We start from the raw sequence: 18,532 nt of genomic DNA, 5'->3' as shown, positions 1-18,532 counted from the left end.
ACACAAGTCCCAAAACTGATCACTCCAACAGGAAGGCGAGTCACTTTTTATATCTCGGTGCCTACTGGGGAGTTTGCCCGAGGGAGACCGTGTCCACAGTTTGTTGTAACAGTCGGTGGTATGGAAGACGTTTCAGTTTTTACAACCCGATTACATCACAGATTTGATTTCCTCTGCCGAGTTGAGAGATGCACACACCTCTCAGTTATTGTAGGTCTAGTAGGGAGAGCGACTGATGAGAACCAGTTGAAGACTGAGCTCTTCAATCTGTCTCTATTCAACTTAACCTATTCACTGTCCCTGTGGAAGTCACATTCACATTTTCATTATTTATGTTAATATCCGTGATTGATCATTGAAATTGGTTTTCCTTTGAGGGTCGCAGGGGAAACATTCAGTTCATCTCCACAAAGAGATCGTCAGTAATGGTCATTTTCTGATTGACCTATTACATAACGGATGAAAATAACTTTAGCTGGTGGCTCGTTAGCACCAAGTCGAGTGCCATTTTGTGTCTTTCTACTAGGGCTGTAACGATATGCGTATCGAAATCGAAATCGCGCCACTCAGAGCCACGAACCTGTCTCGTGGCGTGAGAGAACAGAATCGCGAAACGCCCTTTCTAACTCCCAATTATTTTTCCAGTCAGCCACATGATATGAGCTGTTTTTATTAGGGGTGTCAAACTATCGTGTTATTGTGATTAATTAATTACAGTCATCATTAACGCGTTATGTTTTTTAATCGCGTTAATCTCTTCTTTACTGATGTCCCCAGTACCGGGGGCAGCGTCAGACGCAGCGACAACCACATCATAAAAACCATGTCTAACTTTAATAAACACAGACATACTGCATATCCACAGAAATGTCAGAAACTCAGCTAAAAGCTCATATAAACTTCTCATGTTCACCAAACACAGTTAAAACACCGATGGAACAAACCCGCGGGAGCGGAAAAAAAACGTTGCAGCGTACACATTGAAAAGCGGCACCGGAGCGTCAGCAGGATTTAATTAAACAGCGGAGAATTCAGATTCCAGCGGTGCCATTTTTATCACTCTACGAACAAGATTCACGTATCCAGCCCCAAAATAAGAGCAAAACAACAACTGACTTTCAATAAATGCAAGCAGAAATGTTGTCTTACCTTTGCTGTTTATCAAAACACTGGAACAAAACTGCTTCTAATGAAGAACTACACTTCCCAGCACGCTTTGGAGACAAATCACAGTCTGATTGATCATTTACTTTGTATTTTTCAACAGTATTATTTTTTTACAGAAAAGAGAGAAATCTTTGGTTATTTATTTATTTATGTTCAAATCTGTTCACAGTGTTCCAAAATATGGTTATTAAATGTTACATTAAGTTGTTAGATAAGTAAATGTTTAAAAAAAAAAAAAACATGGAATGTATCGAACCGTGGGTCAAAAATTGTGATACAAATCGAATCGTGAGTTTGTGTATCGTTACAGCCCTACTTTCTACCATACATTAACTCAATATATCTAATTCTTAAAATGACAGAACATAAACTGTGTCTCCTCTTCAGTAGGTTTTTTTTTCTTGATGTCAACTTCTTCTGTGTACTGCCATTTTCCATAATTTGTGGGTCAGAGCCCAGGTTTAGGGACAGTGGGACATGTGCAGAGCACCGAGGTCAGTTCGATTCCATTTCAAAACAGTACATTGTATAGTAATTGGGCTCCGCATGAGGCTCGTAGGGCTGCTGGTGCCAATCCCAGCTGACATAGGGCAAAAGGCAGGGTATACTCTGGACAGGTCACCAGTCCATCACATGGACACAAAGAGACAAACAACCATCTACTCTCACACACACAGATATTTAGAGTGTCCAAATAACCTCTGCATGATTTTGGACAGTGGGAAACCAGATAAAACCCATGCACACATGAAAGAACATGTAAACTCCATTCAGCTCTTGTCCTGGGTGTTTTTACTCCTTTTTCTTCTAACTTTACGTATTGACGCCCGAGAAAGGTCACCAGCAAACGCAGAAAAAAAAATCAAACTCTCTCATTCACATCCATGGTCAATATAGAGTCTCTGTAACTGTTTTCAGACATTCAGAGTTTTTCCAGCAGGGATCTATGTGTGAACACAAATGTCCCCAGAAATCGATCCAGAGCTTCTCCAGCCAGCTTGCTATGGTAACTTAGGGTTAGGGTAGCTTTCTCTAATGTCCGAGGGTCTCATGTGAGAACACATCAGTATACATTTCTCAGCAACTCAAGAAATTCACCTACTGTTGCAGACAGTCAATCAGTCATCAATGTGCAGGTGTCCTGTGTGAACAGAAAACGTCTGCACCCATAATCGTCGGACATGGCTCGATTAAATATACCAAATCTGCTCGTTTTTGGACTGTGGGAGGAGGCAGGAGTACACAGAGAAAAAAAAAACCCACACATGGAGTACAGTACAAATCTACACATATAGGAACTTGTTCAAACCAGAACAACTGCACTCTACTCACTAGAGTTGCAGGATACCCACGTTACCCCCGGTACACCGCGGTGCCAATTCGTAACGGTTCCTACGGTACTAGAAATTCTACGCAACGGTAATACCGTGGATTGCGATATACCGGTGCCAGTTTTCGCTACACAAGAGCCGCGTCTAATCTCCTCCCGGCCTCCCGACTTCTCACTGCATGCTACTCCCTTGTAAACGAACCCACATTGCAACTACTGCAACCGAACTCCAAAACTGCTGAATGATTGGCTGCTTGCCTGTTACTGGTGACGTCCGGGGATATGATAGGCTGTTTCCGCCCGTCTGTTAGCTGATTGGCTGTTCGTGTGTTTCTGCCGGCAGGAACGAACTCCGTGAAGACAGCTCCGCTTCGATAGAAATTTGCTTCAAAATAAACAACAAGCCTAAGTTCTGTCTCGTCCAGACGTGCGCACAGTTTACAGTTACAAACACGAAACACGTGGCAGAAGCACCGGGCCAGAGCGACGAGTCAGTGGCTCCGCTAACTTTGCTCAAAAAAACAAACTCCAAAAGTCACATTTGGAGGCGCTGCCATCAAGCTATAGGAGCCAAAGGAGGGAACACCTCCAGCCTAATAAAACACCTGCAGTGTTGAATACCAGGTCCGTATGCCCTTATGCCCCTGTTTATTTTCTCATTGGCTAATATTAGGCTATAGGCTCCGTGTACAGGCTGAAGAATGTAGAGTTAAAGGATGTCAGAGCATAAAGCACATAAAAAATGCATAAAAATATAATTTTTACAGGGAATCAGATCCTGTTTATAGTATTTCCTCTATGGTTTATTATGTTGGAGAAGAAGCATTATTGTCAAATAGAATTGCTTTTGTTCATGTACTCTTGTTGGCCCAGTTATGAACTAAAGCCATTCAGTATAATTCTTACTTCACCAGTATTATGTTTATCATTCACCAAACAACATTATAAGTAATTAATAAGCATTTATAACTTGTAAATAATACATAGAAATACATAATAATAATAATAATAATAATAATAATAATAAAAAAAGGACGTGGTATCGTGATACTACCCAGAACCGTGATACTTTGTCTGGTATCGTACTCATTTTGGTATCGTGACAACTCAACTACTCACACAATTACACTCTATACACATGCTATTCTGCTCAGCCCTTTAACCATACAGTTGAATTCCACGACCACCTTTTAAACAGTTCACCAACCATCAGATGGACTGCTGTGAAATGTTGTACAGAGGATGAATCCTGCTGGCGATTCCCTGGGGTTACTACAATGAGGTTGACAATTACGTTACCGAGTTAAATCTTTCATCAACCATCAGACTGTCATAAAATGTGGTACATTTATATCCCCTCAAAATTAAACCTCAGAGATCCCTTAACATTATATTTAGTGCCAGTTTATACCTAATTGGTCTCCGCTTTCAGGTTAAATAGGCAATTTAAAGGCAAAATGTTACCAGGCTAAAAGAGCAATATATTATACTACATTCTCTCATCCCTTTAAATTAATAAGCATTACTTTAAAACAAAATCAAATTTGGAAACACTGCACACATGGGATGAGGTGGCATTAAGTGACTATTATCAGCACAGTCCATCATTTCCTTCACACTTAACACAAACTAAAAATCACATGTGAACCGTATTACATTATCTTTCTTATACGAGTCTCTTGATGGTTATCAATTGGGTGTTAGGGAGGTGTAAACACAAATAAACAGAGACATGAAAATATCTTCTACACCAGCATAAACAACATAAACTCACAATTTTTAGATGCAAAAACACATCAAACCTTCAATCAAAATACTGTGCAACAGTCCATGTCGACGTAATACGAGATGAGTGAGAGGCTGTTTACTGCAGGCACTAACGACATAGTAAATCTAGTGAGGTGTACAGCGGGATTAGTTTCGCTTAACCACACAACATGGAGCTCATCCAGATTAGCAAAACAGCTGTAGCCATGATAAGTTTATTTTGTAATGTCACGTTAATCTTATGTTGAATTTATGTGAGAATATCATTTGAGCATCTAAGGACCGACTGCTGCTGCTGCTGCCTACCTGCAGGTGCTGCTCTTCTGCATCACCTCAGCTCGGTGGTAACCTGACAACTTGCAGAAACCGTCGTTGCTGTAGACAATGGGCCAGTCCACTATCTGAGCGTTTCCCAGCACAAAGTTGGTATCTGTTTGAAAGTCAACGGGAGAGAAAAGGGTGAGAGGCAACGACTGTAAACAACATAATACTCAAATTAATATTAATATTATTATTTTTTTAAAGAAGCTGTTTACATCGGATATAAATCAAAGAGAAGGATCTGATGGAAACTAAACAGATTTTTTTTATAAGTTACACTAAAGGAATGACAAATATTAGCGTAAAATTAGTTAAACTCTAAATATGACCTTTTAAAGCTAATTCAATGAGGAAAGACCCAGCTGACCAATGAACAAGTTTTATTTCCAGACACCATGAGGAGAGAAAGTCATATAATACTGTATATAAATGTAAAGACCCTGACATGACCCCACACAAAGCCATCATGATTGAAAAGAGATAGAGGCTGTGAAAACCCCAGGGACACTGATGGTGGGAGAGATGTGATAAAGAGGATCCTGATGATCTGAATGACATGACGTATGGATGGACTCGCTGGGCTCAAACAGGGCACTGATATGGAGACGAGGTGAGTGGGATGGAGGAGGCTGCGATGCGATGACAGCTGATGATGATGAGGGAACAGATTCAGAATTTGAACAGCAATGACGTGATCTGCTGATTGAGATTCGAGAGTCATGGAGAGACGACTGCAAAGGCTGCAATTTAATCATTTTATTTGTTCAATGTTTCGTGTTGTAAACCAATTAAAAAACATGCAATGTTTTAATATTGGGAACAGTTCATATCTTTAAATTCTCATACTTGTATTACATTATAAATGTTAATAGAGCCATATTTAAGTGAAGCTGGACTTGAATAGCAATCGCACAATTTTTGCCCACACGTTTCAGCCTAAAGTACAGGCTGGTCTTTATACTACTGGTGTTAAAAGAGAAAATGAACAATAAGGCAATTTAAAAGGTGTGAAAATCTAAAAAAGATTTTAGTGAAATCATTTGAGTGAACGATCACCTGAATGTTGTTTTCATTACCACAGAATGAAAACTTTAACATCAGGAGGGAATCTTCTCTACAGAGGCCACCATGACCGACCATGCTTTTAATGAACAAACTAACACCTTTTGACTTTTCATGATAGCTGAAGACCACAATAGACTCTCCTACATGTACATGTTTGGAAGGGAAGAGTGAAATGAGGAACATTCAGCTGCAACGTGTAACTTCATCAATAGATAAATAAATCCTATCTGAGCAGTTGTCATTTCAAAAGTTAAACTTTCAGTGGCAATATGACAGAGGTCAAACTGGTCAAACTTGCAGTTGACTAATGTCTGCTCTTAAAACAGGGTCTCTGCAGGTTTCAACAAGTCAAATTTAAGACTTTTTAAGACTTTTTTAAGACCATAATGAATACAATTTAAGACCCATTTCAAATCCATACTGGCAAAAAAGTACAAAAGACATGAAGGAGAATTGGAGCCACAAATCGTTGAAATTCAGCTTTGCGTTAAATTTCCTCCGCTGCTATGCTAAGCTGTAACACACCGCGGCGGGCGCGCATAGCACACTCGCTAAATTCTCACCGGGGAACACAGGTGGTCTACTTTAGTTCCGTGTTGTAGTTGTGTTATCGCATCCTCAAAAACGGAAACATTTCAAAGCGAGACTGAAGTTTATGCACGTTGTTAATATAAAAGTAACGTTGATAGATTTTTAAGACCTTTCAAAATTGTATTTAAGACCTTTTTTGAGATTTTAGGAGAATTTAAGACATTTTAATGCCTTAAATTCAAATTATTTGATTTAAGAATTTTTAAGACTTTTTAAGACCCCACGGATACCCTTTAAAAAGAATCACTAACTCTACCTTTGAGAGCTATTAAACACTCACACTAGATTCACACACTAGATTGTCATTAGTGTCCTTGATGTTGTGCAGCTCTTTACACACTCCTCTCAGGATGTATACACAAATGTGACCTAAACATCAACTCTCGCTTCCTTGACATTTCTCATTAGTTGCTCATTAGCTGCACTTTTCACCTCAAGTTGCCTTCATGTGCTTATGCTGAGTATGGATTAGGCCTCATTAGCTGTTTCAGATGTGTTTGAAGGGACAACAGTAGCTGTATTTCCTCATTATATGGCCCATTAACACACTGTTGTTATTATGATAAATCATTCCTCAACGGTAAATACAGTGAACTAATATTAATGCCTGCTCTCATCACTTTCAAATGTCATGGTTTAAATAGAGTACATTAATTCTCATATTGTGTATTTGGCTTATTCAAATGTTGGCAAAACCTATTCATGTGTGTAATGGCGATAAAAAAACCAATGAGTTGCACATCCATTTTAATTCCCTATTTAGCTTCATCCTGTATACATTTCAGTGGTTTTGTAACAAAGGTTCACATACGGTTATGTGATGTCATTACGTATACCTGAAATGGTCTTCTTGTTAAAATAAGGGATGAACATTTTTAGTTTTTTAAGTGGTCTTATGAATCAACCATGACAAATAAAATATGTAAAAGATGTCCAAGTTTGACAGAACGATCCCTGCGTAATCTGGCTGAAATTTATATCAACATATAGATTTGTATACACATGAGCCAGTGGAGATCCAATAAATATGGATACATTAATACTGAATTCTTACACACAATATGAGGATTAATGCATTTCACGTCCCATGACATGTGACAATTAAAGACAGTTGATATTAATAATATAAATGTATTTGTCAGTAAAGAATAATTTATCATCATAATCACCCTCTGGAGTGAGCCTTTTAATAAACAAGCCTCCACCATTGTGTCATCCAATCGATTATATGAAAATAAATGGAAACATCCAAGTAGTTTGACTCACTACTTACAGCCTTTGAGCAATAAGGTGAATTAAACTGCTGCGGCAAAAAAATAATCGATAACTTCATCATTTGCTCTTGTGACTGTTTGGTTATTCCAATTGTTTATGCAAAGAGGCATTACAAATCTATAAAAACTATTTTGTTTTGGAAATATTTTTGTTTTTGGACCAAACACTATGAACATTATCACTTTTTTGGTGGAAGGCAAAAATCAACAGTAATGGTTTCAGTTGGGGAATATTATGTAAATGTAAAAAACTAAATAATTAAAGAAAATGTCAGTATGGCAAAACTAACAGCAAAGTACCCACTAAAATTATAACAAAGTGACAACACAAGGGTACAAAAAAAATAAATTAAAACAAGAACACATAACGCAAAGCACGCACAGATACCATTTCATACCACAGACACAAAATGATTCTGCTAAAAGCATGTCAACACTGACAGATGACACAAATATGGTCAGATAGATGTTCCATGCCAACGTGTTATTTTACAATGATCAGAAGGATGTTAAATGTTTTCATTGAAACTCTTATCAGTGGATTTGTTTATTCTGTGTCGCAACAGATTTTCACAAACCTTTTATACAGTCTACAGCAATGTGTCTAAGTCTTAGTCAAGTGCTTTGTAAATCAACAGCGTTTGGTATAGAACATTTAGTGAACACATGACAAAGAAACAAAACACACAATGTCAAAAAGAAAAAAAAACAGAAGCAGCAACGCCAAACTAAACATCATAGTACCTGTCTGTCTATGTGACAGTGTCCAAACTGAAATGTTTTGGAAAGAAAAAGGAGGTTAAGAGATTACAGTGAAAAAACATCTGTTGAATGTCAGGACAAAAACGATGGGACGTGTCAGCCAAAACAGAGAGAGACAGGTGATTACAACAACAGTGCTGTGAAACCAGCAAACCTCACTCACTATGATTATGACTATGTTCTAACCTAAGCTGAGTGTTTCTGCAGGACAAAAAAACCAAGAACAAGTTAATCAGGGCTTCCATGATAACTCCATTATAACTTGATTAATACATTCATTGCAAACTATTCTGATAATTAATTAATCAGTTTAGTGTTAATCTCTTTGATTTTAGCCTGTTAAATATGAATATGTTCTGGTTTCTTTGCTCCACTGTGACAGTAAACTGTACTTCTTTTGCCTATAATATATTTAAGGATGTTCTCATTTTTCAGTATTAGATGCACTGACTTAGAAATTCAACCATTTCCAGCATTGTATGGACAAGAACAAATGCATCATTTTGAAAAAAAATAAATTACATACTCATATAAAATTAAAGTAATCACTAGTTGCAGCCCTAATGTTAATTATCTAACTGCCACCCACTTACACTTGTTCAAGTTAACTTCACTACACTTTTACCAGTAAATGATGTAGGCACTGATTAATTTTTCTAAATAATTATGCATAATCCACCCACCCACAACTCACCTGCTATTAATCTGAAATATTAGTGTTAATGACAAGAACTGCCCTATCATTACAGAATTTAAGAACATTTAAGTTTTTTTTTTTACACTTTTTGATCTTTGTTTTATTATCTAATAAATTAAAGCTATTTAAGATGTTCAGAGCAGAAATGTCTCCAACATCTGGGGCCAAAACTACACTTGTCCTGAGTCACTGGCTAAATTAAAGTTTCTATACATAAATGTTTCGGCCTAAAGCTGTTGTGCATACATATACATTCAAATCTTTGTCAAATGAGTTCACATAATGCTGATTAAATCCATCGGCTGCTCACTAATCTCCATGTTTCTCAGTATAGACGTGTTTATATATCAAATCAGGAAGTGATTCATTTCATGTCAAGGCAGACTGAGGCAAAGATAAAGTTTTCAAAGGGAATTCTACTGTTCAAAATGTCATGAGCACTTCTTGCCACGCCACTGATCTGCTGCTGTATACACACTAACGCTCCCTCAGTGTGGTCTGATTGTATTGCTTGACAGAGCCTGTTTTCAGATGAAGAACGCAGCAGCATACAAATAATATAATGTAATAATCGCTGTTGATTGAAACCAAATCAGAGGCAGAATAATAACATCAAATACAAAAATCAACCAAAACTTACGCACTGTAGATTCAAATATAATGTTATCATTAACAATCAAAAGACATGGGACAATTTTCAAGACCCAACAGATTTTCGGCTATATGTGTGAGTTTATACTTTGCATATTAGCTACATTTAGATGGTCCAGTTCTCGGGTCCTGGCACTGTGCATGTATCTTCATGTTAAAAGACTCTAGGGGATAGGATGATATTAACTGCAGCCACAGACTGTATAAAAAGCTGCACATCGTGATAACAGCTCCCCAAAAGTGAGGTCAAAGCATCTCAGTCTCCCCCTGGTGGCTGACTAAAGTCTAGGTCATAAGCCTGCTGACTCACCATGTTCAGATTACTAGGCTGAAGTGACTCGATATCATATGTTTTAGGTTGACGTGACTCAGATCTGACACAAAAATCTGATTTTAAAACCAGATTTGCATCACTTCAGTATTGGCACTTTTCCACTATACAGTTCCAGCACGACTCGGCACGGTACGGTTTTCCGTCACTATAGTACCTCCTCAAAAGATTAGAAAGATTTGTTTACAGAATGAAGTACTTGCTGTTCATTTCATTGCTAAATGTTGGAGATTAAAAATGTTGGTGTGATTTCTGTGTTGGACGTCGTGCTCATCCAGTGGATGGCAGTCTGTGGACGTCACATTTAGTATCGGCTCAGCTCGTTTGGGACCTCGCCAGATCAGACACTAAAAAAGAACTAGGTACCAGGAACTAACGCTTATGGAAAAGCAAAAAAGCCGAGCTGTGCTGGAACTGTGAAGTGGAAAAGCACCACAAGTGGTCCTAGATGAAATACACATTCAATATGTGAGCATGCAACATGAGTAAAGGGTCATATCACAACCCATGTGGCTTCATCTGTGGAAGCACGCACTATCAAAGAATAATGGAGGAGAATGCAGTCCTCTAGGGTCTAGGATCACTCACAAATTTGCTGCGATTACTTCTAGTTCTGAATTTTCCAAACTGGGGATCAAGGGGATATGTACATATCTTGTACTTCACCACTGAGTGGTTTCACAAAGACGACGTTGTCTGTTGTTGATGATGAACATTAAAATTGAATTAAATTAAACTTGAATTACATTGAAAATGTATCGCAGCACATTTGAGCCATTTGAGAGGACAGTCGTGGTCAGCTGCAAATCACTTTTATGAATGTAAACTTTCAACTTTGATCTTTCATTTATCAGAATAGAATCAGAAGGGTGTTTGGTTGTTTTGATAAGTTACATGTGGATTAGAGTAGTCGTTCAGTGCTAAAACGAAAATGGGCAGAATGCATCTGCACAACCCTCACTCCACGTCGTCCATTCTTATGTACAGCCATATGTTACATAACTGCAGACATGCTACATGTTATTCATTACACTTCTTAGACTAGCTGGTGAACTGCTGGACCTCAACATGAAAATCTGGAAAAGTCATTCAATTCTAGCTTGAAGCCGGTTATTCTTCGATGACAGACTGGAAGTCACATGAAAAGGAATGTGTCACTGTTTGTCAACGCCCACCCACTACTGTGTCTTTCACAAACCTCTTCACTGTGTCTTGCTGGCATCCTGCAGATTATAGTCTTGGCTCTTTTGTTTACGGAGAGATTTACTCCTCACTAATCCACGAAACACCCAAGGTCATTAACATATGCACTTTTGAGTCTTTTTTGTTTGTTTTTATTAGTCTATTTAAAAAAAAAATAATTAAAACAAATATATATCATCTGGAAAGCTGCATGCACCCTTTCTGACTTTAATATGAGTGACAGGGGTATATATAGATAGTGGATTGCACATTAACTAGTGTTTGTCCAGTGTTTGTTCCTCAATGTGGCAGTGATGGTATCTGCAGCATCGGCAGGTCACATAGCACTGGCACCCATGTCCAAAATACTGGTCAGCTTTCAAATGTAGTTAATTGCCGTCACATCTGAACAGTAAAATAACATTAATTTGAAGTTAAATTATTTAACTACTTCGTTTTAGACAAATCTGTTTAAAAACAATTAGCATGTTTAAAATCCCAGTGTGCTGAAACTTTATTTTTTAGATGCTTGTTAATGATTGAACAATTCCAATCAATATTACAACAATGAACATAATCACATAACCTCTGTGAGGATTCCTTCATCAGCAGAAGGTGGAGTAAGCTGCTTTTTAGGACTTAATGGTGTTTTTATGGAGATATCAGTCACGAAGTTAACAAATACAGCAGTCTTATGGTTCAGCCTGTCTCCAGAGTCTCTTGGCTCATTTAAATACATAACAAACAACACTCTAATAACAATTCAAGCCAATTTGTAGCTTAAAGAGATAACGAGGTGGACGATTTAAAACGAATTTAGTCTGCTGCTTCCAAACTAGAGATAAAGCAGAGCTGTCACAATAATAACAACAACAATAATAATAAAAAATAATAACACCTATACATTGTTTAGAAAAAAAAGTTAATTCTATATTTACCTGCTTTTACTGTAGAAATCAGAATAGACATTTCTGTTCTGTATAATTATTCAATTAGCATTTGCACACACACACACACACACACCTGCAGGGACTTCCAATTAGTAATTAACTGACAATGCTAACACTAATCAGCTTAATGAGGTTAATATGACTACGTAGGTAGTAACTGCAGGAGTTTTGTTAGCTACGCAGCTCTAATTATAAACTTTCTAACCACTAATTGATTTTGTTAATTGGTGAACTTCTGTGATGAGACATGACAGGCTGGGTTTTTTTTTTTTAATTATATTTTTTTAGTTGTGTTAATGTTGGCGTGTTAAATCCGAAATGGGTGCAGTAAATGAATGCTCCTTCTTACCGTTCGAGCGTCTCACGATATTCTCCAAAAAAGTATTCTGAGGGGCCACAAGTCCCCTCCGGGCCCCCGCCATGCTGCGTCTCCTCTCAGTGTGTGCGTGAGCGTGTCCTCCTCTGTCCGTCGCTGCTCTTCATGTCTTCTCCGTAAGTGTGGACACGCTGCGTGGACGTGGAGGACAGGGCCCGTGTGTGTGTGTGTGTGTGTGCTCCGCTCCGCTCTGCTCATTAGCCTCCTCCTCCTCCTCTTCCTCTCTTCTCCTCAGCCCGGTGCGATGCTGTTGGCGCCTCTTTACGCACCTCATCATCCAGGAGAGGGAAAAAACAACGGCTGGGCTCAGCGCGCAGGAGGAGCCGCTGCTCTGCTCCGCTCCACCTCCAGGGCCTGCAGCGCCACCTGCTGGAGGCAGACGCGCGGCGCCACGATGATGAGACTGCGCTGAGACTGTGGCAATATTTGTCATAAAATACAAAGTCATCGATTTGACCATATAGATAATGGCTAAATAACGTTAGACTATTGTCTTACATATTAATTAAATTATTTATTGGGACAAGTTAAAAAAAAAAGAATTATAAAGGCAACAATAATTAATAAACAATAAATATTAACAATTTTAAGCTGGGGCTGATACTATTGTATAGAACTGTATAGAAATTGCCCATTGATGCCCATAGAAATTAAATAAACAATAATGTGTGGAGGTCAGAGGTCCACATGAAATTCAGTCCCCAGGGTCGGGCTCCTTTGGCCCCAGTTTGCACCAAGTTTATAATAGTTTGGTATTAAGTATAGTGTCATGAAATCACAGCAAAAGATGCCATTTTAAGTTTATTATGGCATATGAACAACCATCCCTGAAACAAACATAACAGTCAACAAGAAAGTAGCTGGTAGTGCAAAATGGCAAAATGTGCATCATAGCGCTGAGGTTGGATGCAGTTAGTGTGCCAGGTAAAAATATAGCCAACAGACTAAAGACACATAAACATAACAACATAAATAAGAATAATGTTGTCATTATTATTATTATGTCCCATATTGTAAACAAAAAACGAATTAAAAACGTTTTTTGTATTTATATGTTTTCTTTAAATGTCAGTGTGCCAAGGTGCAGTCAATGCCGTTGGCAATTCCTCCAATGTTTGTGTTCCCACGCATGCGCTACACAGACCACTCTGTACCAGATGGGCCAATAGGAAGCATTGGAAGTGGAAATAAATCAGGATGGATGCAGGAAGTCGATTTTCTCATCTTCCTTAAGCACTTTGCAAACCACACCAAGGTAAGCCCTGAGAAACAGGTGCTACTTCTCCTGGATAACCACAGGTCACACCTGTCAATTGCAGCTATTGACTTCTGCAAGACAAATGGAATTGTGATGCTTTTGTACGGCCAATTCAAAAAGATGATGAACAACGCATGTGATTCATGGATGAGAATGAATCCAGGAAAGACCATGACTATATATGACATACCACGTCTTGTCAGGACAGCACTTCCAGCTGGACTCCAGTGCAATGGATTTTGGCTGTACAATTCAAGCATAATACTGTGTCTGGATTTGATTAAAGTGACTTTGCACCATCACAGGTCACAGAGTGTCCTGATCCAGCTGACCACCTGATCACTCCACCAGCTGCTCATCAGGCTTCTTCTTCAGCAGAGAAGAAGTTCTGACAAGACTTCTTGAGATGTCTCAGCACTTGAGAATGCTGGCAAGTTATATAGATTTTTGTTATAATATAATAATGGAACTATATCAATATATTGTAAATCACTCTGTTGAGCACATGCACAGTAAAATCACTGCTTCACAATTGTAGTGCATACAAGAATGTACACAATCCAAAGACCTATAGATTTGGTACTTGGAGTATATTTTGATATTTTACAATCTGTTGTAGATAATATTTACTTTTCTAGTAGTATTTCTACTCCGGCCTGTTATTTTAACTGTAACTGTAACTGTAACTCCTCTGACTGAAATATTACAATTTTAATATCATATTATCATATTTCAAAAGCCATTGATTGTTTTTTTTTTACTAAATTGTCACTGAGCTGTACAGCACTAATATGTACACTGCTGTGCAAATTACTTTGTTTAGGAGTAATACTGTTCATTATTTCTGAAAGCATATTCATTTCATTCTTATAGTGCATCTAAATCTGTAGAGCCGATTACAGCGGCAAAATGTGTTAGAGGAAGGAAAGCTCTGTGCAGTCAGTTCAGGAGAATTCTGGTTAAAACTGCCCGCAGTCGGGTTCTAGAAATACAGTATGTGTCCCAGAGGAGCAGTGACTCTGCACCATGTGGGCTTTTCCCTCTGATTCCTGCAGTACAATTCACCCTCACAAAGACACAATTTATCCAAACAGCTCATTAATCCTGTTCAATTATTTTGGACCCTGCAGTGTCAGAACTCACACAGAGCCCAAATCATCTCTTGTGGTGATGACATTCACACCACATTTAAACAAAGCGCACAAAAAAGGTCCAAATAGAAAACACAAAAACCATCTCATTAAAGTACTTTTGTTAGACCTCTAGTTGTCTTTCGTGTGGTTTCAGGTGCACACACTTTAAGACTTATACTGAGACCAACAGAGCTCAGAGTAACCCTGTTATTTTTGACCAATTAAAGGTCCAGTGTGTAACAGGGTTTATCGGCAGAAATTGAATAAACTACTCAAAAGTATGTTTGTTATGAAAAATCACTCAAAATGAAAACTCTGCTTGGTTTTTGTAGGGCCTTTCTACATGGAGTTTGCATATTCCTCCCGTATGCGAGTGGATCTTCTCTTGGGTCTCCATTTTCCTCCCACAATCCAAAAACATGCAGATTTGGGGATTAGGCTACATGGACACTCTACATAGATCATAGGTGTTAGAGTGAATGGTCGTTTGTCTTTATGTGATCCTGTGATGGACTGGCGATCTGTCCATGGTGTACCCTGCCTGTCACCCTCTGTCAGCTGGGATTGGCATCATATTGTTTATACCACACTATGATGTAGCTGTAGGTTCATTGCTGTGCTTACAACTGCAGATACAGCTATCTCTTCCTGTGGGCGTCAGTAAGGTGCAGCATTAACAGATACCAGATTGAGCCTGGAAACTTTAACAAGTGATCCTGAAAAGTAGTGTCCCACAGATATATGACCTGAATTTGTGTTGTAATGCCGGTTGCGTAAGGGCAATAATTGTTATCAGCCAAATCATAAACACATCATCCGAACTCACAGAGGTGAGGGTCACATTTCTTTGAATTACATCGAGTCACGACAGACCCATAGTGTATAACCATTGACCGACATGATGACATCATTATGTAACAACAACCGATGATTTCATAGATTACAGCAGGTCTGACAAAATCCATGAATGGAGTAAAGCCCTTACAATGAATGTCAACAATTTATTAAATTCTGCTTTTTTTGTTTGTTTTCCAAAGACTAAAACAAGGATCAAACATTATAGTTTCGGACACATTTGGGTTTACAGGATACCAATGCTCACATAATGTGGAACACAATTCAGCAGTTTATACACTTAGTGAGATTTTATAACAAACCTGTGAAGCCTGGATTTCTCAACATGAAACTGTATTTGCTTAATTGGCTTGAAAATCAGTAGCCACAGAGCAGGTACAACGCTCATTATCTGCAGAGCAGACTTACAGACCTGTTGCAGTGCAGATTCAGTTTTTGTAAAGGGAAAAAAACACACAAAGAGAGAGTTCACAGTAAATTAAAACTGGTTATTATGGTATTGGTTTTCAACAGAACATCTGCCTAATGTTATTAACAAAAAGAAAGTGTTCTTTGTTTCACAAACATGTTGTATTGTCATATTTGGCAAGTCCATGTGTCATTTCACATTAACTAGACCATGTCTTTGTGATTTTGAGATGACTCAGATGATCTGTAATGGTCTTGTGTTCTGGGAAATTGTTGAACTTGGTTTCCTTGATCTTGAGCCAGTTCTGGGCTCTACGCTCTGCAGCGTGACCGTACTCCTGCTCTGGAGTCATGTAGGGTCGGCTGATCCAGTATTCGTTCTCAGCCTCAATCTCCAGACGCTTCACAGTATTGCGCTTCATCTGCCATGTGATTTGTCGTGGACGCCGGTACTTTCCAATCCACTGTTTCCCAGGAATACCTTTCCTCAGCAATGCGAGGGTGAGAAACATGGCAGCTGATTATTTCTGAAAAGAAAAAATTGTCATCAGTGATAGCTATGACAATAGTGGTATTATTATTTTTTTGTAAAATACTGCTCTTTTAGACCAAAGGTTTTTCAGTCTGCAGAGGTTTGAGGCTCTTAAAAATGTTTGAACATTTTGAGGCACACCCATATTAGTGCCTGAGCAAGAATGTAGGAAAATATTTAAGTAAGCAGATAACAATTTGAATGATGAAATATTTTGCCATTCAATATATGTTTGGACTTGTGAGTACCAAAGCATCATCCAGGATGAAACAACTACCATCCAAGAATACATCAGGAAGATGGCCCCTAATGATGACTGGCTAAGTGAATGCCTAAAGCCAGAATCAGAGAGGAGGAGCCAGAAAGGCAAACATGGAAGGACAAACCCCTACGTGGTATGTTCCACCATCACATTTAAGTGGCTAATATCAGCAAAATATACTAATGGCTGAAGAAAGCTGGAATGAAACTGATCATGGCTGCACAGGAACATGTCCTAAGCACTAGATCAATAGAGGTTGGGGTCTATTACACCAGGCAGGACCCAAGGTGTAAACTGTGTAAAGATGCCACTGAGACTGCAGCACATCACAGCGGGGTGCAAGATGCTGGCTGGGACCACAACCCAGGATCAAGATGGAAAGCACCTACACCTGTAGTTGAGAACCACTGGGCCAAGACCCTGTGGAACTTATACTGATAGATGTGGCAATCCCAATTGACAGCAACATTAAGAAGAAGGAACAGCTTTAGAAATGCCAAGAGCTGAGTGAGAAGCAAGAGAAGGTGTGCAGAGTGAAGGCAACTGTGGTCCCAGTGGTGATAGGAACACTAGGAGCTGTAACCCCCAAAATTGGGAGAGTTCCAGGAAAAGCACAGTCCCATATGTAAAATTATTGATGCATTAATCAATATTTAATTCTTATTTTCCTGACCCTCCTGCAATACCAAACAGGCGCACACTGTTTTGTATGTTTTTTTTTTTTAAGTCATGTAAATTATAAATATAAAGTTTTGGTTTGGAATACATCATGTCAAGGTCTGGGGAACACTGATCAACATTTAGTGGACTAAACAAGTACTTGATTAACCCTAGAAAATAAATGATAGATGAATTGATTATGAGATGTAATGATTGCAGTCAAAACACACACACACACTTCTTTATGTTTCCTCTTCTTTTTGAGTCATGCTCATACTGAGCTGACCTGTAATACCTAAAGGCTTTACAATGGAGTTGTTCATCTGAACATCACTTTTATGACCTAAATTTGAACTATGACCGGAATTTACAATGACACTGTGTAAACGTGCGTGGTGATCTACGTGAAGCTAACTTAGCTTTAGCCGAGTCCAAGGGCAGCTCGAAAAGGACGTATTTGTTATACTTTTCATGCTCATACTAAATGACAAGCCGCTCTCTTCCTTACCTCGTATTCTTCCTATTACAATCGGAGCTCTCTTTTTCCCAATGACAGGGTGCAAAAACATACAGGAAAAACACCGATAATCACAAAACTGTACGTGTGTACCACACAGGCGGTGCAAGCATAGTCGGTGTTATACTTCCGGGTTATGTACGGGGAACAACAAGGCTCAAATGCGTTCTATCAAATAGTTGATTTCAATATTTTTAATCACATTTCTTGTATTCTTCAACTAATGTGTTAAAGCAGTAGATCATTACTACTGATAATATGAAGATATTTACAAGTGATACACGTGTTTTGTTGTTTTTAGCATTAAATAACAAAAAAAACAATATATACCACTTTAAGAAAACAATATTTCCTGTTTCTTTTCCTTTTCCTTGTGATGCTGCTCCTGCCAGTTGTGCATTTCAGAACATTAGTGACTTCAGGCAAAATTAAATGTTACAAAA

General features: G+C 38.5%; 2 protein-coding genes across 3 annotated transcripts in view; both read right to left on the bottom strand.

Annotated features, from left to right (window-relative positions):
* Nucleotides 1-12,510, bottom strand: part of kcnh1a (potassium voltage-gated channel, subfamily H (eag-related), member 1a) — a gene marked incomplete at both ends in the record, with an annotated part of 50,618 nt that extends 38,108 nt beyond the window's left edge. For both annotated transcript variants that reach the window (XM_083898180.1, XM_083898181.1), the window contains 2 exons: nt 4,571-4,694; nt 12,438-12,510. In XM_083898180.1, the coding sequence (XP_083754306.1) occupies nt 4,571-4,694; nt 12,438-12,510 (197 nt within the window). The remainder of the gene's footprint in view (nt 1-4,570; nt 4,695-12,437) is intronic.
* A 3,408-nt stretch (nt 12,511-15,918) lies between these two features.
* mrpl57 (mitochondrial ribosomal protein L57) lies at nt 15,919-18,215 on the bottom strand. Its single transcript, XM_083897671.1, has 2 exons — nt 18,081-18,215; nt 15,919-16,645 (listed from the first exon to the last, which is right to left on the bottom strand). Exon 2 carries the CDS (start codon nt 16,628-16,630, stop codon nt 16,319-16,321), a length of 312 nt encoding a protein of 103 aa, XP_083753797.1. The 5' UTR covers nt 16,631-16,645; nt 18,081-18,215; the 3' UTR covers nt 15,919-16,318.
* Between the last annotated feature and the right edge of the window lie 317 nt (nt 18,216-18,532).

The sequence above is a fragment of the Microchirus variegatus genome, assembly GCF_963457635.1.
Source record: "Microchirus variegatus genome assembly, chromosome: 11".
Taxonomy (NCBI): Eukaryota; Metazoa; Chordata; class Actinopteri; order Pleuronectiformes; family Soleidae; genus Microchirus; species Microchirus variegatus.
Note: the sequence above shows the minus strand (reverse complement) of the source record. Positions and strands in the feature narration are given on the sequence as shown.

What these genes read in the sequence shown, in the direction of transcription:
- mrpl57 (XM_083897671.1), bottom strand. Translation starts at nt 16,630, where the DNA reads ATGTTTCTCACCCTCGCATTGCTGAGGAAAGGTATTCCTGGGAAACAG.